The following is a 21809-nucleotide window of genomic DNA, read 5'->3' as shown; positions in this document are numbered from 1 at the left end:
AACTCCAAATAATTCGCGAGGGTGGTTTGACGTTAACAAAGGTCATAGTTGATAACCAGTTGAAAAGGATTCATTATTAGTTGGATCAGGTTTTGATGCCAATCTTTAGAATTTGAGAATTCTTACATTAATCAATACAAATAAAGCTATTAAGGACAGAAAACCACTTGTAAATCCGGTCTCATCTTCCATGTTTTCGATGACCAACAGTTTTCGAGAAGGCTTATTTAACAGTAACTTTAAATCATTCTCTAGATCCTATTCAAAATTTGGTATATTTGTTGATTTTTACATAATAGTTGACTGCTGGAAGGAAACGTTTCCGTCCCTAGAATTTACATTTATTCTTATTGAGGATCATTAACCGATTCGATCTGTTCATGTCCTCCTATCTCTATAAACGCATAGATTTTTGGAACTATAAAACTTAAAGATTCAACAATGTCACGTTATGTCTCTTAGCAAAGGGAAGTTTAATCCTTTCTATTTTAGACTAAGCATAACGTTGACAAAATGTTAGCTCGAAACACATTGTTAAAAGTGTTTACCAAAGGGAAAATGGGGAATACAAAGTACTGTGAATTGTTGTAGCGCATAATGAAAGCGATTCTCCGAGTTTGTTTTTATAGGACTATTCGTAGTCACTTTCTTGTTTGCACCGAATGCATAAACAGAGAACTGCAATTCAAAAGGGAAACTCTTGCTCTTTGCCTGATTTCACCACACTGCTCACTCGATTGGCGCTCCTGTGCTCGACGCGAAAGCTTTTCGGGGGAGCGGAAAAGCTGCGCCAAAGCACGAAGTCCACGATCCCGATCCCTAAAGCTCGGGCAAGGCCTCTTGAATGGCACCGAGATTCCACCAAAATAATTTCAGTTGCGAGCGGACCTCTGCACGGAGTGGAACAAAATCTGAAGAGCAAAGAGTACAGTCCGCGGAAAACGTTCAATTAATAGAAGCAAGAAACCACATATATAATCTAATTATTCTCGTATATACCCCACATATATCTCGCCTGTGCATATACGAACCCCGTATATATGTATCAGTGAACAAAAAGTTGTTATACATAAAATAAATTGCGAAAGAAGAAACACCATTATCAACTAAAAATAGTGACCGATTCTCAAAGGAATACAAATTTTAATAACGAAAGACCCCAAACGACGAGAACGAATCAATTATACAATTATAACACTATAAACTGTAGAACACACCAAAACGAGCAGACACGCGCACGCATGTTCGCGTTAAGGGCCTAAAGCACATCAGAACCGTAACCGATCGCAGGATGACTTTCACCCGCCTCAAGACTCTCTCGCTGCTCGTGTGTGCTCTGCTGGCCCTGAGTTTTCCCGGACATGTGAGTGGTGCAGGCAACAACAACAACAAGAAGGGCTCGCAGCCAGTGGCGCCTCCGGAGCCGGAGGCCGTCATCGAGGAGGTCAATGCCAAGCAGCTGGAGAAGCTCCTGGCCGACAAGGATTACGTGGCCGTTTTCTGGTGTAAGTGGGAGGGTGGTTATGCCAGTGCTCTCGGGGTCGTCCGGGCACCGCTCATTTATCGTCAGACCGGACCGTACCGGACTCGAAATAGTAACAGAAGCCATATTATATAAATTTTCGCTAGTGAAAATTCTAAAAATTCACATACAAATGAAAATATGTGAAAAATTCGTTGCTCGAAATGTCCGCGATTTTCATTCGGTTAATTTTTTATTTTTTTTCTATTTCTTCATTTCCTCCCCGAGTTGCCAGTAGTCTGTGCTGCCTTCCCTTTTCTATATTTTTTTCATTTCTGCGCTATCTTTGCGATCTGTTTATGAGTAGAGAAATCTCTCTTGGCTGTGAGAAATCGTCTTTGCAGCTTTTTATATTTTCGGTTTTTTAGTCTATTTTGGCGCAAACTTTTGGCACAAAATATACCTACATACCTATGAAGCAGAATTTAATTTCCTTCCAGCAGTTGCCAACAGATTTCCTGCCCTTTTAAATTTATTTTCAATCCCCTTGTCCAGTGGGTCCCATTGGTGACCTGTTTTTGGGTAACCAAAAAAAAAAAAAAAAAAAAAATGGTTACCGTTCGCGTGAAAGAATGGCTTATTTATTAAATCTCTTTAATCAGTTTAAATATAGATTGGGCATTTGCGCGCTGTTCCCCAATGTCAAAGTTAATAAACACGAAAGTGATCTTCGGATTGTAATATTCTCCTTTATATGTATATGTACATATACCTCACGATGTGTTTCATTAGCATTGGCGGCAATTCCAAAAATAATTGTTGACAATGAAAATATTTTAAGTCCAAAAGCCTCAGGCCCAATGACGCTGGCCGACAATCGAAATAATCATGGAATATCTACGCAAATGGCAGAGCATTGAATAGTTTTGGCAATTAAATCGCAGATAGTTCAATATGTAAACGAATTCTATCGATAAGCTAAATGTGTTTATTATTTCAAGTGAACGCTATTTATGTTATTGCACTGCATGCGATAGCACTCTGATGATTTTAAATCAAACATCCTGCAGTGGATTTTCCAAAGCACCTGGTGTACACAGGAAACACCTTAGTGTTGGAGCCCGTAAATAACAGCATTAGGAGTATGGAGTAGGCAGGGGGGGGGGGTATTCGGCCAACTCGCGATTACTTTCCAAGCAGTGAAAGATTGTTTTGAACGGATTGCCAAACAATCGAAATGGCTGTTTACTCGGCGATGTATTAATGATTCCGATTTTGCAGTCTGGTCTGCCGTTTAACCAACCAGAACGTTTGTAGAGACGTGGGCCAACGGTGGTCTTTTGTGGGCTGCAATTCATTTCCCTAATAGTGGCCGCATGAATTTTATGAATTAATTTAGAATTTCAGCATATTTGTTGGCAGTTGCTGCCGCATTAATAGCACAGAATTGGCCTGGCGCTGCTGTCATTTCATTCATTCATTCAGGCTTATTTTCGATTGCGCGGTCCGATGATGCATCCTGCATCTACTATATAGGAATGAATAATCTTTGCGGCATTTGGCTCCACTTCTGCCAGGGCTTTGGGCTTTGGGCTTTCAATTCGAATGGGAATTTAGTTATGGTCTCTTGTGGCGTCACATGCAGCAGTTGCCGACTGTCAATCGCTGCCGGTATCTACATATAATCGATCTTTAGTACTCACACGCTCGGCTTCTACGATTTCAGATGCGCGAAGCTGCGTGACCTGTGATAAGGTTTTAGCGGAACTCGAGAAAATCGACGATGACACCGACTCCTTCGGTGTGGACTTCGTGAAAATCAACGACAAACGACTAGCCAAACAGTATGGCATCAAGAACTTCCCCGCCCTCACCTACTTCAGGTAGGTAATTCCCCCACCACAAACAAGACACAAGACCTAATCGAATCGAATCCATATCTCGAAAACCGCAGGGAAAAGGAGCCCATCATATATGATGGGGATCTCATGGACGAGGAAGGAGTGCTCGATTTCCTCACCTCCTTGGAGGCCATGGACTTGCCCGATCGCATCGAGGAGGTCAATGCCAAGATATTGCAGAAGATCATCGAGGACACCGACTTCGTAGCCGTTCTGTTCTGTAAGTGTGAATGACTTAACCGTAGCACATACATAGTTCTTCAAACGTTTAGCACTCCGAACACTCTAGTGTCGGACACTTGAAATGATGATATTCTTTTTCAAAGCAGTTGCAGTTTTTAGCGAACACAAACAGTTTAGCTCTCTTGTGACTAAAAATCATACAGCTAGGTACTAGAACTACTTTCAAAACTACCTATTCTGTACATTCTATTCCATAAATCAATATCTTTTGCGTATGTCTGTACTCTATCTATAAATACGTATACTACTTGTAACTAACCGAAGCTAAGTGGCGGCATACTTAACATTTAATATAGCTATCTATATATAATAATAATTTCTCTTCCGGCGGTGTTTCGAACCCTCTTTGAGCCAAAATGCAAAAGGACAATTTATCAATCCAATATCTATTCTATCAAACGACTGCAGGTCCAGATCATGAAACATGCCCGCCCAGGGTTATGGGTAAGTTTTCCGTGAACAGTACTGGGAACCTTCTATCTTGCACTCTCCTTATAATTACCTACTTTGAAACTTTGTTTCCCCCAAATTAATTCATTGACAATGTTTTACCCTTATTCCACCATAATTTTCCTGATTCCAGTAATACCAAAGTTGAAATGAAAAGATTATTCCGCAATGCCCGCAATTCGATATGTAAATATGTATTTCCTTATTGACTGCATAACCCAAATAACCGAAAAATCCAGTGTGTGTTGGTGCTTGCTAAAATCGAACGCTAGGGATTCAGATTCCAGTTTACAATGCACCAATTAGCGTGGGCCAAACCAATTTTATTCAATCTTTACTTAAGCTCTCCTGCTGACCAGTTAACGTCGATGGCCTAGGTAAAGGACACAACCTTAAATATATACAATCACCACTGTACGAGTAGTAATTCTTAGTAATTTTTTAAAAAAACAAGATCTCTCATTTTCGCGTTCGCTATCGACCAAGGCAGACACACATATTACGTATACGTATAATAATAAACATTACAACAACAGAAGCAATGCAGATGAATGTCTGGGCTCGGCGCCAGATTATGTTTTTGTCGGCACGACGTCTTCTTCTCTATAACCCCCCCCCCACAAAACTTCTCATCCGCCACACCACGAATCACAACCCAATCCCTAACCCTGTGATTTGGACAAGCCGGTGGATAGCAGGATGAAAATTGGGGATTCGCACTGATCTATTGAAGTTGGATCACAATATAGAAATTGTCGAGCGTGGGAGATTTTCCCCGGAGACGATATTCGAATTTGTGTGAATTTTGGAGAAAGGAAGGAATTTACCTATAAAAAAGCATAAATTCAATACTTGCAGATGTGGCATACATATGTACATATATATGTACAACGTACATACATACACACACGGTGATGTGTTGGCCAACAACAAAGTATTCGTGGCCATCCGTCTCTTTCCGACACAGCCACCTACAATTTTAGTGTTAAAAATAGAAAACTCAAGCAGTTGGTGGGCCAACAAAATGATTTTTCGCTGTTCTTGCTGCTGCTGTTATTTTTGCTTAATTCTGAAACAACTAACTATAGCCACACTCACATGGCAAGTGTGTGAATTCACAAGAACATTTCTGTAGCATCCGCTACACTATCCATAGGTATTTTTATCAAACGCAGACAGCATACAAAAAACAAAACGCTTATCCTAATGCAAGATGCATAGATGCATAGATGCATGTATGTATGCATAGATGCGAACAGCATGTAGGTGACCCAAGACAAGAAATCGTGGCCCATTGTCCCGCCCGCCCCCTTCACTGCGCCCCCGGCCATCCCCCCGCAATTGAGTTTGAATCCATCAGGGGCTGCAGACAGACAGCGCTTTTAATTGCTCTTGCATTCAGCAATACATCAACATGGCGCACACGAGCCGGCAGTGCATGGTTATGGGCAGATCTTCAGTTGTCGCAGCCAAATGCTGGTTTACATAATATACGAATACCTATACCGATATATTCGTATCCGTCCGTCCCACTGCAGATCTATAACTGTGTGTGCGTGGCTCTTTCCCGACTGACTTGCACTATTTTTAGTTAAGTGCAACATTTGCCCATGTCTGCGGCAGGGCCAAAAATTGGTCAGTCCGTCAGGGAGAAAGTTGAAGGCTCGCAAACACGTCTGATTTTCTCGATTTAGCACATATGTGGGTACATATGTATGTTTTGCCATCATTGTGCATTGTGCAGTAAATTATGAGACATTTTCGCGAGCGAGTGTGTGCGTTGGCCTTGTCACCTTGGCGACACCCACTCAAACAGCTGCTGGGAATGAGTCGCGTCGATCGGGGAAATTAGAGACATACGTATGTATTTTGGTCGGGGTAATGGCTTTTGAAGGCGTGTCATTCTGGGCACTACCGCCGGCTAACTGCATTCGGAAAGATGCGGTGATAGGTTGCCATAAACATGTGGCCAGGCAGCTATCACACTGACAAGTTCACCGACGAAGCAACAGAAATAAATATTACGTATACGCAGCGTCGGCCAGAGAAGCGAAAGCTTGCCGAAAACACATTTACGAATGTGGTAAGCCCAACACAAAGAAATAGAGGAAAAGGTAAATGCAAGGAGAGAGCTTTCAGAAAAAACCATTCCTCTTTTATTAAACCACTCTGATATGTACATATGTATTTCCTTTACCAAGACAAGCACATTGCAACAGGTTGCACGCAGACTGATAGGGATGTTGTAAACAAATTGTGTAAATAAACGAATCGCCTGGGAAAGATTGGGTAACCGTAGCGTTAAGTGGAACTCCATGGCCCTTGCATGCACTCACATATGTCTGAGATGGCTCCACAATAACACCCCGCAGAATAACTTACGGCCGCACGAAATATAATACCTGAATGTTCTTCCTATCCGTGTATTATAATACCCAACACCAGAGCCCACCCTGATGTTCTGTGCTCTACTCCTTGCTTACCAAGACGTTACCCCTCTGCCAGACGGCCCTAATTATCTATTGTTTGCCTGATTCTATGAAACAATCCACCAAATCCGCGATCGCGACTGCCAGACAAACAGCAATGCCGCAAGTGCGCCAAGGCCTTGCAGGAGCTGGAGAATATCGACGACGAAGCTGACCAGCTGGGCATCGGGTTTGTGAAGATACACGACGAGGCCTTGGCCGACGAATACAATCTAGGCAATCTGCCAGCCTTGGTCTATTACCGCCACCAGACTCCGATCATATACGAAGGTACCTCCATCCCAAACCACATTCTCTTGAAACCTGCACCACCCACCACTCAAATCGAATTCAGACCAACACACATCAATCCCATGCTGAGCTCGGTATTCATTTCGCTAATATCGAACTGTGTCTCCAGGTGAACTTCAGCGGGAGGAGGACGTCTTGGAATGGTTGGTGCAGAATAAGTCGACGGGCGATGAAGATGATGTGATTGAAGACGTCACTTCGAAGACTCTGTCGACGCTGATCAGCAATATCGACAATCTGGTTGTGCTGTTTTGTATGTAGATGAGAATTTCCGCGAGGCGCGACACGCGATAACCGACTGACATTAATCTGCAGATGATCATGGAAACGACGACTCGATGACCGTGTTAGAGGAGCTAGAGCAAATCGACGACGACTGCGACAAGCATGGCATTCAGTTTGTGAAAATCGACGATGCCAAGGCGGCAGCCGATTACGGAATCGATTCGGTAGGATTCCAGCGAGCTGGCAATTGAAACGTCTTTGACACAAATAACATAATTCGACCTGCAGATTCCGGCCATTGTTTACTTTGAAAAAGAAATTCCAAATGTGTACGACGGCGATCTCATGGACGAGGAGCAGATTCTGAAATGGTTGTTGGGACAGTTGGAACGGGATGAGATCGAGGACGTCACCGACGAAATGCTCGATACAATGATCAAAGAAGGACGCGTCATTGCCGTGCTGTTCTGTAAATATTGAAACCCCGTACCCATTGCGCCTAAGGCGGCGAACACGTTTTGCTCATAAGCTGTTTTCCAGACGACAACAACGACAAGAAGTCCCAGAAAGTGCTCGAGGAGCTGGAGAACATTGACGACGAGTGCGACGCATTGGGCATTACTTTCGTGAAGATCGACAATCCCGAGGAGGCCGTTGAATATGGCATCAATAAAGTTCCTAAACTGATATACTTTGAAAAAGGCATTCCAACTATTTACGAGGGCAATCTGGAGGACGAGGAGAAGCTTCTGAAATGGCTAACAGACCAAACGAGTTCCGATCAAATCGAGGACATCACCGACGAAATGTTGGACTTAATCATTGAGAAAATGCCCCATGTTGCTGTTCTTTTCTGTAAGTTATTTCAGGGCCCCATTGCGACTTTGTGCCAGGACGCTTGCGCACTCGACTCCCTATCTCTGTTGATATTGTACAGTTGAATTGGTGTTGTACTTCTGGGGTGACTGCAATCGTAACATTAACCCCGCTTTCTAGTAGTAATTTTCAATGGCGCTTGGAAAAAGTATTAACTTAAAACTAAACAATAATAACTAGTAGACCCCTTTTCGTGAAGGTATATCTCTGCAAAGACCGTTAGAACAGTGTAGATTGTAGGTTTCACGTTACAAGTTGAGCAAAACAGCAGTTTGTTGATCAGTTAATTACATAGCCTCCAACGCGTTGCAGACAATTGTTAAATTATCCTATGAAATCATCTTCGCAGACGACAAAGACCAAAAGAAATCACAGAAAATCCTCGCAGAACTGGAAAACATCGACGATGAGTGCGATCAGAACGATATTGCCTTTGTCAAGATCGATGATGACAAGGAGGCCAAAGAATGGGGTATCGATGAGATACCATCGATTGTACTCTTTGAACGTGGAATTCCACACATCTACGAGGGTGATCTGATGAAAGAGGATGAGCTGCTTGGCTGGTTGGTGCACCAGAAGCGCTATTCCGAAATTCCCGAGGTCACCGATGAGATGAAGGACAAGTTGGTCGAGAACACCGAGCACTTGGCGGTTATATTCTGTGAGTAGACCACACTGCTAATGTACCTACGCCTTTGCAATCATTACCATTCGCTCACAGACGACAAGGACGATAAGCAGGATATGCGCATCCTGAACGAACTGGAGAACATTGATGACGAGCTGGAGAAGGAGGGAATTGTCATCGTCCGCATTGATAACGCCGCTGAGGCCAAGGAATATGGTCTCGATCATTTGCCCGCCCTCATCTACTTCGAAAACAAGATCCCGGCCCTCTATGAAGGCGATCTGATGAACGAGGATGAGGTGCTCGAGTGGCTTCTTGTCCAGAAAAAGACAGCTACTATCGAGGAGGTTACCGATGAGATCCTGGTCACTCTGATCAACGAACACGAATATGTCGTCGTCTTCTTTACGGGTCCCTGCGAGCCCGGAGAGACCTGTGAGCACACTCTGAACGCCCTGGAAAGCATCGACGATGAATTGGATGAGGCTGGCATAATTTTTGTTACCACTGAGGATACCGGAATTGCCAAGAAATACAACGTCAAGACCTATCCACGTCTGGTGTTCTTCAGGAATCGTGATCCACTTCACTTTACCGGTGATCTGGACGACGAGGACGAGGTGTTGGCCTGGATTACTGACGACGAGACCCTTGAAATTCCCGGAAAAATTGAGGAGGTCAATGTGAAGATGTTGGACAAGATCTTGGCTGAAAACGATCACGTTGTCGTATTCTTCTGTAAGCCAACTTAAAACCTTATATTGTATTATCCTTAAAACCGTTTTCTGCAGACGCTGAGGGCGATAAGAAGGCCCAAAAGATCCTTAACGAGCTGGAGAACATCGATGACGAATGCGAGGAAAAAGACATTGACTTTGTAAAGACATCCGACGACGATATTGATAAGGAGTACGACCTGCCCGGTCTGCCGGCACTTGCATTTTATAGACATAAGTTTAGAACAATTTACACCGGTGAGTGCTGATACATTTAATGAATACTTTATTAGCCAAGGTACATGTTTGTAATTTTCTTTAAAAGGTGACCTGATGAAGGAAGAGGAAATTCTCGAGTGGGTTATTGATTTGCACGAGTCCACAGCTGATGTCATTGAATCTGTCGATCGTAAGACCCTGCAAGTTTTGATCAACGATGTTGAGCACCTGGCTGTGTTCTTCTGTAAGTGTATTTCTCATTAAGTTCAATAAGATCTTTGGTTGACATTGATTGTTTGTACCACAGACGACGATGAATGCGAATCGTGTTCCGACATCTTGGAGGAGTTGGAGAACATCGACGATGACACCGACAAGCACGGAATACAATTTGTCAAATCAAATGATGTTAAGCTGGCTCATGAAATTGGCATTTTCGCATTTCCAGCTTTGGTCTACTACGAGACCGGCGTCCCGATTATGTATGATGGTAAGTTGGGGATCTTTGGTATATTATTACAGCCTGAACTAACAGTATTTTCTCCTATAGGTAATCTCAAAAATGAAAACCGTGTGCTGCAGTGGTTAGTCAATCAAAAGAGTAAGCGTCCTTTCTTAAACGTGTTTATGCTTTATAACTCACGATCATAAGCCAAACTTTCGATACAAAGTCAAAGAAGATTTCATAAATCTTAAAAATTATAAATCCAATATCATTTACCCGTTTCTTGCCTAAATTAAAAGTACAATACGTAATGATAATTTCTTATATAGGCAATGATGACGGCGACAGTAATGAAAAAATTGTTAAATTGCGCTATCCCAAAGAAAGCGATGAGGATAAAAGAGAAAGATTAAAGCGTCTGCAGAATTCGATTCGCAATGAGAGATTACATAAAAAAAGACTAGAAACTGATGATGATGAAAATGGGGATAACGAAGATGAAACAGGGGAGAAAGATACTGCTAGGGATGACGATGATGAGGATGATGATAAAGATAATGAAAATGGGGATGACGAAGATGATAATGATGAGGACGACGAGGATGACGAAGAAGATGATAATAACGGGAACGACGAGGACGACGAGGACGAAGAAGAAGATGACAATAATGATGACGATGACGAGGATGATGAAGATGATAATAATGGAGACGACGAGGATGACGAAGAGGACAATAATGAAAACGAAGATGAAGATAATGATGGGGACGACGATGACGGAGATGACAATGAGGACGACAAGGACGAGGATAACGAAGAAGATAATAATAATGACGACGAAGATGACGATGAAGACGACGAGGATGACGAAGAAGACAATAATGATAACGACGAGGATGACGAAGAAGATAATAATAAGGACGACGAAGATAACGAAGAAGATAATAATGAAGACGACAAGGACGATGAGGATGAAAACGACGAAGATGAGGACGAAAATGACAACGAAGATAATAAGGGAGATGACGAGGATGATGAGGACGGGGACGAGGAGGACGATGACGATGATGACGGGGACGACGATAACAAAAAAGACCATGAGGACGAGGATGATAACGACGACGGGGACGACAAGGATAAGGATGACGAGGACGCAACAGGGGAGGACGATAATGAGGACGACGAAGAAGAAGAAGAGGATATTAAAAGTAAACCAAAATATAGGCACACGGCCAAAGGTCGAACGATACACCGTCTTGCTGACCTTTGCTCAGGTCGGCTTATAGATGAAATAGGTAATACCTGAATGTGAGTTGCCATTGACGCACTAACTTCAAGTTGTTCAATGTTTTGTCCAACCCGACTTAAATTCCCTTCCCAATTTCATCCCACCCGAGAACACATCCTTGTACACTGTACTATGCCAAAAAAAAAAACACTCTGTAACTTTGACTAAAGTTAATTTCATTGTCTATCTACAGACTTGGGGAAGAGGAATTCAAATAGAAATGCATTTAACCAAGGTAACCACTCTACAATCACGTGATTTCTGTGTCTGTGCTCTGCGCATTGCTTCTGTGCTAAATCAACTATCATGTGAGGCACAATCTTAATTGGGAATACACAGTCCAGTCAAAATAGCTACCCACATTCGTATACTTTTAATCCTCTTGAACTAGTAATCCTACACCTACATCCGCAGCTTTATCCACTTTCAAAGTCCATTGTCCTTGTTACTACAAGGACACGTTTAAAGAATATTAAATCATACATAGCTGACACAATGTTTGAAATTATTTAAGCCAGGCAACTTAAGGTTTTTTATTTAAAAACGTAACTATTTTGATAATGATACAACAATTGTGTTAATACCTAATTTGTTCGATTTATAATTTACTTTCTCATAATACTTTAAGTAATCGTTATGTTTGTTTACATATATATTAATTTATAACGATCCTGTTGTTCCATGGAAAATATTTAAGCATATAAACAAAAACAACCATAAGTTCGATAAAGTGAGACGCAGTGAACTCACTGACACTTAGTCGAAAACGAAATGTACAACAACGTGGGCTTAACTCGACATTTGATATGTTTGTAAATTAGAATCAAAATCCGAAACTTGTACAGTCAGCATCAAAAGCATTTTGTCAGTTAGTTTTGTAGTTTTGCAATATAATTTAAATTATATCTTATAACAATTTCGAATCTCTTCCACTCATAAAGCACGCTTCTACTCTAGAACAAAGAATCTTTCAAGTCTGAATATAATGAAAATTAAATCGAAAATCGTACTAACTGCTCTTTTTCTTTCTCTGTGGTAATATCGGAGGTGTTAAGAAAAGTGTAAAAAGCCAGTTTGCGACTTCTATTCTTAGTTCTAGCCTACAATGATGCACTTTTGTTGAAACCTTTTTAACTTATCGTAACGAACCTTCTGTTGATAGTGAACCAAAAAAAACCAAAATCTTTTAAATTAAACAATCTGACAAAATGTTTTTGTTTGTTTGCTTACACAGATGACGAATGTTTCTATGTTGGATTGGGTCATGACGGCCATTCAGCTAAGCGCGGCAACAATTTCGTGCCCAACGATTACAAACCATTCCAATGCTGTCCAACCAAATTGGAGAAGTCAACGAAAGTTCCTAAGATGACCGCCCAGCGGATCGGGCATAGCGAAGGCGATCAGGGCAAGCGTCCCAGCGGCGGCAACTTCCAGTTTGCCAACCAGGCGTCCAGCAAATCGTCCACCAAGCCAGCTGCCATCAAGAAGCAGGCCAAGCCCTCCAAGGACACCGATGACGACGATGAGGACGACGAGGACAAGCCCCTGGTCAAGGTTTCCTATGCCAACAAGCGCTCGGGAGGAAGCAACAAGCCGCAGGCTGGCAAGAAGCCGGTAGGCAAGGGCCAGGACAACGACGACCAGTCCCAGGAGGTGGAGAAGGTATCCAAACAGAAGTCGGCGAAGAAGTCCGGCAAACTGAATGTCAAATCCGGTACGTAGTCGTTGGACCCTCGGACCAGACACCGTTGTCATTTAGCACTATAAACAATTCGAGATAGAGTTTCATTTGACGTCAAGCTCATTGTCCTGTACCCTGATCACTTTGCTCTTGTTGTGCCCATACTCAGACACATACAGACACACGCACAATTTGGTCGTTACCTTATTTGTTTATTTCTCTTCTCTTTTCTTTCTCTTGTGTCTTGCAGGCATTAATTTTTTCCAAAATCGACTAAAAAATTTGTATGATATCATTTTTCAGGATATCTCTCTGTGGGAGTAAGGCAACAGTTTAACTGAATGTGGATAACCACAGACAGTTAGATAGTGATTGATTGTATGATTGAATGATATACCATACTAAAGTAGCACGTATACGCACTGTTGCCAACTGATAGAACAATTATCAAACCAAAACCAATACCAAACCCAAAACCAAAACCAAAACAAAATACAAAACCAACTCAAACCTGTATAGCCAGCAAAAGAACCTTCAATGACAGGTTTCTATAATTAATGTACATCATCTACATATGTGTGACTGCAAAAGACAACAACTATGACAAGAACCAACTGAAAACTGAATTCGCAGGCTGTGTGTCCATAAAATTGAGGTTTCCTCGCACTAATCCTAAACAGTCTGGCACAAAAACATTGACTTAAATACCAATACATCTTCTGTGTCAGATCAGAACTTACTCCACACTTTTAAGCAGCGAGCCTTGGGCGTTGTTCCACGTTAAGAAGATCCACGAGTAGCAGAATCACACGATACCCGAAATAATGAATAATGATCAAGAAAACCTACTAACTAAAACTTTGTTGATATTTTCGCTTTAACTTTCTTCAAGAGGGGCCGACCTGTGTAGGTCGTCCCCAGGTCTATAACTAACTAAACCACACATTTGTTGCATTTTGCCAACGGATTTCAAAAAACTTTGTTCAAACTAAAAGCAATTACTTCGACAAACAACTATAAAACTTCTGAGAACTTTCGCTCGTATATTTAGTCAGCAAGCTTTGTTATTAACAAATTAATGGGACATTGTCTTTTGTCAATAACGAACGCCTAAACTTTTTTGATACTACTTCTTTTTGTCGCAATATACAATTTACATTTATGTAGTTAGTCTAATTTAAACAAGGGCCAAAGCATAGTAAACGAACGAACAAACGCATAAAATATTTTTTGAAACAATTTACACCTGACAGTGCACAACTGTTAGCTAATTTAACTGAAACGTGTAACTATGAGAGCCTTCAACTTTCATAAGTTTTCATAATAACAACATGAGGAACCATAATTTGTAACCACAACTTTTTAGAAATGTTGCAGCAGCATACAGGCCGTATACTTAATTTTGTTATGGAATCGAAAATCCAATATTTCTCGCTGAACATGGCCTCGCATATTGTAGCTCGCCATTTTGTTTCATTTGTTTTCTTCTGAGAGCGATTTCTGTACCGCTCGCTGTTGTTTTTGTTATCGGTATTTGAAAAATATCGAATTAGAAATCTTTATCATTATGTTTTCTTAAGCTAAAGCCTACCAATCTAAACGCAATTGTAACTAAATCCAACATATATGTAAACAAATTTTGTTGAACAGCAGCTGATAAGTCAAGATTTTCGAAATGGAAATTGTCAGATCGTAAAAATCAAACGCAAATCGACATAAAGCACTTTTGTAAACATAGCTCCCGAATGAAATTGTAAGAATATTTAATAAAAGCCATCCAACTCAATAAACTTAGGTTCTCTTATTTATATACACTTTAAAGCACTGTTAAAATACGCAATTCTTTGTCTTAAATAATTTCAAACATATAGGCCAAAAAAAATCTTTAAATATATTCTTGAATATATCCTTGACGATGTACATATGTATGTATGTTCGTCAGAGGCATATGTCCCCCTCAAAAACCATATATTTTGAATCATAGGCTGCCAAATGTAACATTGTTTATGGGCGGGTGGGGATTTGGCAAAGTGCCGATTTCGAATTTCATTTGGGCGGGGGTGAGAATAAACAAAGCGATCATTAATGTTGTATACATATTCAAGATTAAAGCTGATGATTGATTGACAAACTGCAGCCGCCAGGTATGTGCCACCAAATGGACGAGCCAGACACTTCAACCTAATACATGGAAATATGATGAGTTCTAACCATTTTGTTTGATTTTGCAAACAGGTAACATTGCAAGCAATCAGGACGTCTTCAACTGGATTCTCGAACAGAAGGCCGACCAAAGCATTCAACTCATTAATCGTGACCAACTTTTCGAGTATATAGGCACCAAAGACTTTTTAGCGGTTGTTTTTTGTAAGTATACCTCGGGAACGGTATTTAGGTAATATATTGTAAATGCTAAGGAATCCAAGAGGTTTTCACATACTTTTAGTAAATCGCGCCCACTAAAAACTGTAACTGCCCAAAAACACACGAGCAAAATATAATTTCTACGGAATAAGTCTATCAGAATCAAAACATCTTTATCCAAATACTTGAAATATTCATGTTAATGCCAATGGAATATCGCTTGCAATTGCAGACAAAGAAGATGATCCCGACTCGCCACGAGTGCTGCGGCACATCGAACTAATCGACGACGAGGCTGCGGAATATGGCATTTACATAGTGAAGATGCACGACAAACTGATGGCCAAGAAGTACGGCTTCCGGAATCCCCCAGGACTGACGTATTTCCGAAAGGGCAAGTATATCAACTACGACGGCGATATCGATGACGAGGAGGAGGTACTGGACTGGCTAACGAGCCCGGCCAACATGGAGATGACCGATCACATCGAGCAGGTTAACCGCAAGATGTTCGAGAAGATCCGCAAGAACTCCGACTACGTAGCGGTGATATTCTGTAAGTCTTAGGGGTCCGCAGTTGATTGGACTACCTTTATGAACCCACAACTTGCCACTCTCAGATAGCGATGAGTGCAAGCAGTGTCCTCGCGTCCTGGCCGAGGTGGAACACATAGACGACGAAGCGGACAAGGCTGGTATCGACTTCGTCAAAATCGACGATAAGCAGATGGCCAAGGAGTACGGAGTGTTCGCCCTGCCTGCCATTGTCTTCTTCAAGCCCACATCCAAGGAGCCAGTTATATACGCCGGTAGGTGTCCAGAGTTCAGAGAGGTTTTAGTTCAGTGAGTAAACTCGTTTCCTTGCAGGTGATCTTTACGAAGAAGAACAGATCCTAACTTGGCTGATCACGCAAAAGGATCCAAGTGGAGATGTTATCGAAGATCTCGAAGGCGAAAGACTTGTTCATCTGATTGAAGAGTCTGGCTCCATCGCAGTCTACTTTTGTAAGTTTGCAACCGAAAGCACACAGTGATTCAACCGATGAATTTTCAATATCTCTGAGGACCAAGGTTTTAAGCGCTGCAATCGGTTTGGTGGTATCAATTCGCACAAAGTACAATGTTCAATTTGATGTTCACTTCACGTTACGTCCATCAGCCAACAGGCTTCTTAAATGTAGAATTATTCCATTGATTCAAAAATTAACCATATGTTGCATCGCGTATAACGTACTTTATGGGTTTGTTACCACGCTTTTGCGCAAACAGTTTGCAGCGAACTATGTGTTTATGATTGTAGATAACCACTTAGATAAATCTAGTCTAAGCCTCTTATCAGCGCTCTGTGTATCTAACCGAACAAGACTTTATTTATATTTCTATTTACGACTGTGCTCTCTGAAATCTCAAACCGAACCACACAAATCGATACCCCAAACGTAGGGAACAAGACCAAGTGCGACATTTGTAATTCGAAAGCGGCTCGCAAGGCGCGGCTGAAAAAGGAGCGCGATCAGCACCAGCAGGAGGGCGGAGCAGCCAGCGCCGCTGCCGCCTTCGGCAGTGAGGCGGATCCTTCCGAGGCGGCCGCTGGTGGGGCGGAGGATGCGCCAGCGGCAGGTTCTGAGGGGGATTCCCCGCCAGCCTCTGCAGCTGCTCCAGCGGATGCTTCAACTGGCAAGCAAGAGGATGGTAGCCACCCTTTCTGTATAGAACTCGTGCAACTGGAATGAGTCCAAGAATGTTTAACCACTTAACCCAGCACAACCAGACACCAATAGCCAACGCACACTAGACACACTACCTCCTTGTACAGCGAATGTAAAAACCCCAACGAATTTAGAATCTCCATGCGAAACCCACTGTATCTATTTGTTGCTCCAACTCTGTCTCTATGTTATATTCGACTCCTCCTTTCTATTATCAACGTTAGCTGTTATCTTCCTCATCCCCGATAAGATTTATTTCTTATATTCAGTACGATATTATTTGAATTATAATTGCTGATTCCAACGTACACTTATCACTTATCACATTACCCGAAAATGTGCTAGTGGAATCAGGACTTATAAAACGTACTAACTATAGTCGTTTGCTCTATCATACTTCCCTTCAACTTCTGCTCTGCTTTTTATGTAGTGCTTGTGTAGTACCCCGTATGTCAAGTCCTTGTCTACAGTAATCAAATAATTGATTAATTGTAATCATATACTTCTCAACCCCACTTTGACAATCAGATGCGGATGGCTGCGAGCAGTGCACCAAGGTTTTGGAGGAGTTGGAAAACATCGATGATGATTGCGACAAGCATGGCATAACATTCGTTAAGACCAGGGACTTCTCTGTGGCCGACGGCTATGGCGTGCACGAGTATCCGGCTCTAGTTTACTTCGAGGGAGGAATCCCCAACGTATTCGAGGGTGAAGCAGTCATCAATCGATAGGCATCCCTTACTAAGTCATTATCTTACAGGCGAATTGAGCGAGGAGGAAGAGGTTCTTCAGTGGCTTATCACCCAGAAGACCGAAGATCGTATTGAGCTGATCACTCGCCAGATGCTGGAGACAATGGTGGAGGAGACGCAGTACCTAGCCGTGTATTTCTGTGAGTAGCTCCTATCGATCAGACTCTGGTTCGATTGGCCAACTGTTCTCACTCCGTCACTTTATCATGATCTATCACATTCTGAATTATTGTATCCTCCCCGCCCACACTGCATCGACCATAAACCACAAAAACTTATCCCTGTCTCAAACCGAACCCGAAAACGAAACCGCAATCGCAACCGTACCGACCTCAGTGCCACCAGAGCGCAATGGGAAGCAACCCGCTTTCTGCCGCAGTTTCTGCTCCCCCTCTAGTCTTAAAGAAAGCAACCTGACCACCACCAAATCCACAAAACACTCATCCAGCCAATTCGTACAAAACTACATCTCACGTAAAAGAAAACGTATCGAAAAACAAGGTATTCCTTCCGTATTCCACGTGCAAACAATATAAACTCCCAAGCTCCGACTTCGCATGCTCAATGGAGCCCTAACCAAGTCTAACCCTCCGTAGGAGCTCTGTTCTGTGCCCAGAATCGAATCCTGACAGCACTAAACCAGGCTTTCATCGTATTACGACCAAACTAAATGATGAGATTTCTGCATGCCCTTCCTTTGCTGTTGATAAACAATTTGCGTTCCAAATTTCTAGAATTCACTGGAATTTAGTTTGGACGGGAATACCTTTTTGTTACGGCGTTTTCTTTGCCTCTTACACTATAGCTAACCGATTCTCAAGCTTGGCTCTAATTATAAACACTAATTACTACTGGGTAACTACTGACCTACCATGTATTTTCGGCAGACAAAATCAACTGCAACATATGCGACCAGATACTAGAGGGCTTGGAACTGATCGATGACGAATGCGACGTGTTCGGAATTCATATGGTCAAGATCCAGGATCCGCAGCTGGCAAAACGTTACTCGATCAAGACTTTCCCGGCGTTGGTTTATTTCAGGTAAGTGTCAAGATTGCCTATCAACTAAACTTCTAAGGCATCTGAACTTGTGTGCAGAAATGGAAACCCATTACTGTTTGAGGGGGATCTTCAGAACGAGCAATCAGTATTGGAATGGCTCATCGATGATGACAACCGCGAGCTGGCTGATGAAATCGAGGAGGTCAACGAGCGTATGCTGGATCGCCTAATGGCGGAGTCCACTCTATTGGTTGTTTTCTTTTGTGAGTATCACAGCTTGAATGAATTACAAAATGGTCTTAAAAACTCATCACACACTTATGTAGACGACGATGATTGTGCTGAGTGCGAGGAGATTTTGGAAGAGCTGGAGGAGATCGATGGTGAGGCAGACATGTTCGGCATTGATTTCGTAAAGATTGCTAGTATCCAGGCAGCCAAGAAATACGAGATAGTGAATATACCTTCCCTCGTTTATTTCCGGTAGGTGATAGTCAAAACTATAGGTGAAGTTTTTTAACCCTTTAACACTTTAGAAAACAAGTGCCCGTCCTCTACGACGGCGATCTACACCAACACGACAAGGTGATTACCTGGCTAACATCACAGGACGTATTCGAAATCAAAAACGAAATAGAAGAAGTAAACCGAAAAATGCTCGACAAACTACTCGAGGAAAATGAGTTCTTAGCCGTTTTTTTCTGTGAGTTTACTATCCTTTCTAAAACACTTTTCGATTAGTACAAACATGTCTTTTACTTAGACGAACACAATCAGCCGGACAGTACTGCAGCGCTGGAAAAACTCGAAAACATCGACAGCGAGACGGATAACCTGGACATCACCTTCGTCAAGATGGCCGACTCTCGTTATGCCAAGAAATGGGGCGTCACCAAGCTGCCGGCAATGGTCTACTTCCGCCGTCGGTTTCCCAGCATATATAGGGGTATGTCCGTGGGAACGTGAAGGGAGCAAAGGAGAAATCTCATTCTCATTCTCGTTCTCATTCAAGGTGATCTGTTATCCGAGGACGAAGTGCTGGAGTGGCTACGCAAGAACCGCTTCCGCCAGCCCGAGCTGAACATCTTTATGTACGCTCTGATTGCTCTGGCGGTGGCCTTTGTGGTCTACACCGCCTTCCTGCTGCAGTGCTTCAAGCCGGCGCCACCGCCTCCTGTCCAGCACCCCAAGCAGTCTTGAATGGTATGGGTTGGGGAATCGGGAAGAATGTACTGAATCACGTTGAACGGCTGTCAACTACGATGGAGGGTTTTCGACAAGACACACAAAAGCGAGCGAACCAAACTTGAAATGATTATCCAAAGTCACAATAATACACGCATATCTATGCACATTAAACTGTCATCCAATCGTCTAAATTAGACGCATGAAAACCACTTGTCTGGAGACAATCCATTGCTTTTGAAATATCTTTTGAGACAACTTGATAACTTTGATAAACTCTGATGCTTCCATTAATATCAAAACTCATGTATGTCACATTTACACATTTATTTGTCTTCTCACCCGTGTACATCATGGAAATCAATTACAGAAGAACACTATCAAGTCATAGTAATTACGTTAAATTTAAATTTAAACGCCATAATATTGTGTAATAAATGTCAATAATAATTTTTACAGTAACTTATTTACGGCCTATGATACTTAATAAACTATTGGATGATGTATGTAAAATTGTTCGTTGGGTTTGTCTTATTTTGATCATGATAATGCATAGGTAAAGTCCATGGTCAATATCATTTGAATTCAATCGCGGCAATACGTAGACGTTCTGTTCTAATGGTATTAAATAATATATTTCATATTTATACCCGTTACTCGTAGAATAAGAGGTTGTACTTGACAAAACTGCCACGCCCACACTTTTGAAAAATGTTTAGATTTTTATCTGTATACCAAAAACACGGTGGCCCTCTTTTCACCTACAAAACACCCAAAACGGTCACTCCCACACTTTTAAATAATTTTTACATTTGCATTCCCCAATATCTATTGATATCCGAGAAAAATGATGAAATTTCGCATTTCCACTAGCTGACTAACAGGTATCTTATAATCGGGGAAAATTGACTTTCGCATTCTCTCTTGTTTAGTTGTTTATTTGAGAGGCATCAATGGAACGGTCAATTTAATTAATTAAGAATGCAAAATCTTAAATAACAATTACCCATATAAAATCGCATTTCTCCTTCAAAGGTTTAAGTTGTATACCCTATTTTTTGTGAAAATCAATAATTGATGCAAAAGATGACTGCTATGTGGTTGACTGCTATCTTTAAATTCAGTCTTCAAAATAAACAGGTCGTTTGTCGTGACCCTCTTGCTGACCCCATTGGTCTCTACTATCGGTTTTTTCTCTTGAAGTAAGTAATTACTCTGAGATCTTATTTATGCTTTTTATTCACAACTAGAAATAAACTAAATTAAAAAACAATGCATACAGCAGGTTGGTTTGAGCAAAGAAAAGTAAAATCAATTGCTACTTTAGTTGTGTACTTGAGAAGAAGAACGTGATTGTCAATGGAAAAATCGAAATACCTCATATTAAGAATTCAAAACCTTGCCTAGAATTAAAGGACGATGACAAATGTAATCTCCCAAACTCGTGGTTAAATAATAAGTTTATCCGTTTATCCGTTGCAATAACGCCATTATATATTCAAAAACTATTCAAAGATTACCCAACGAGTGATTTATTTTATAATTTCCTTTGCTTCACAATATTTACAGGTACAGGTACATGTTTAATCTGACTCACGAACTATGTTAGTATGGGGCATTTGGCGGTGATATCTCAATTTCGAAGTTATCAGGCGAAACTGTCTCCACAACCTAGTGATAGCACATAGATTCCTGGGTGCACAAGGCTTTGCCTGCCGTTGACAACAAATTATTTGTTTTCGCCAGCTGAAATTTCAGTCTGAAAACTCCCACTGACATTCTAATGCGGCAAAACAGACCGATGAGCTCATGCTGGGAGCCAGGGAAATAATGGCTAATGTGGCAAAATGTGTTAAATCGAAAGGTAGATA

The 21809-nt window shown here is 41.7% G+C and overlaps 1 protein-coding gene across 9 annotated transcripts, besides 2 other annotated features; it reads left to right on the top strand.

Moving 5' to 3' along the window:
• The first annotated feature begins 309 nt into the window (after positions 1-309).
• Positions 310-441: a mobile genetic element.
• Positions 442-871: 430 nt separating this feature from the next.
• hlk (hulk) lies at positions 872-20443 on the top strand. Of its 9 annotated transcripts, NM_001169594.2 has the most exons (27): positions 872-1505; positions 3189-3345; positions 3417-3583; positions 4015-4050; positions 6633-6815; positions 6946-7089; positions 7152-7285; positions 7350-7530; positions 7602-7916; positions 8287-8601; positions 8662-9306; positions 9360-9542; positions 9610-9747; positions 9811-9993; positions 15156-15287; positions 15517-15840; positions 15905-16093; positions 16152-16289; positions 16728-16976; positions 17522-17704; positions 17757-17888; positions 18636-18792; positions 18850-19016; positions 19080-19236; positions 19290-19456; positions 19517-19699; positions 19766-20443. In NM_001169594.2, the coding sequence occupies exons 1-27, from the start codon at positions 1292-1294 to the stop codon at positions 19951-19953; spliced, it is 5361 nt and encodes a 1786-aa protein (NP_001163065.1). In that variant the 5' UTR covers positions 872-1291; the 3' UTR covers positions 19954-20443. The 9 variants fall into 9 exon arrangements, with proteins under 9 accessions (NP_001163065.1, NP_001036475.3, NP_724492.1 ...); NM_001043010.4 differs by lacking the exons at positions 4015-4050; positions 16728-16976 and adding an exon at positions 18085-18249; NM_165485.3 differs by lacking the exon at positions 16728-16976.
• Positions 20444-20620: 177 nt separating this feature from the next.
• Positions 20621-20864: a mobile genetic element.
• Positions 20865-21809: the final 945 nt, after the last annotated feature.

The sequence above is a fragment of the Drosophila melanogaster genome, chromosome 2R (genome assembly GCF_000001215.4).
Source record: "Drosophila melanogaster chromosome 2R".
NCBI classification, from domain to species: domain Eukaryota; kingdom Metazoa; phylum Arthropoda; class Insecta; order Diptera; family Drosophilidae; genus Drosophila; species Drosophila melanogaster.
The sequence above is the reverse complement of the archived record's forward strand: the minus strand, read 5'-3'. Positions and strand labels throughout refer to the sequence as shown.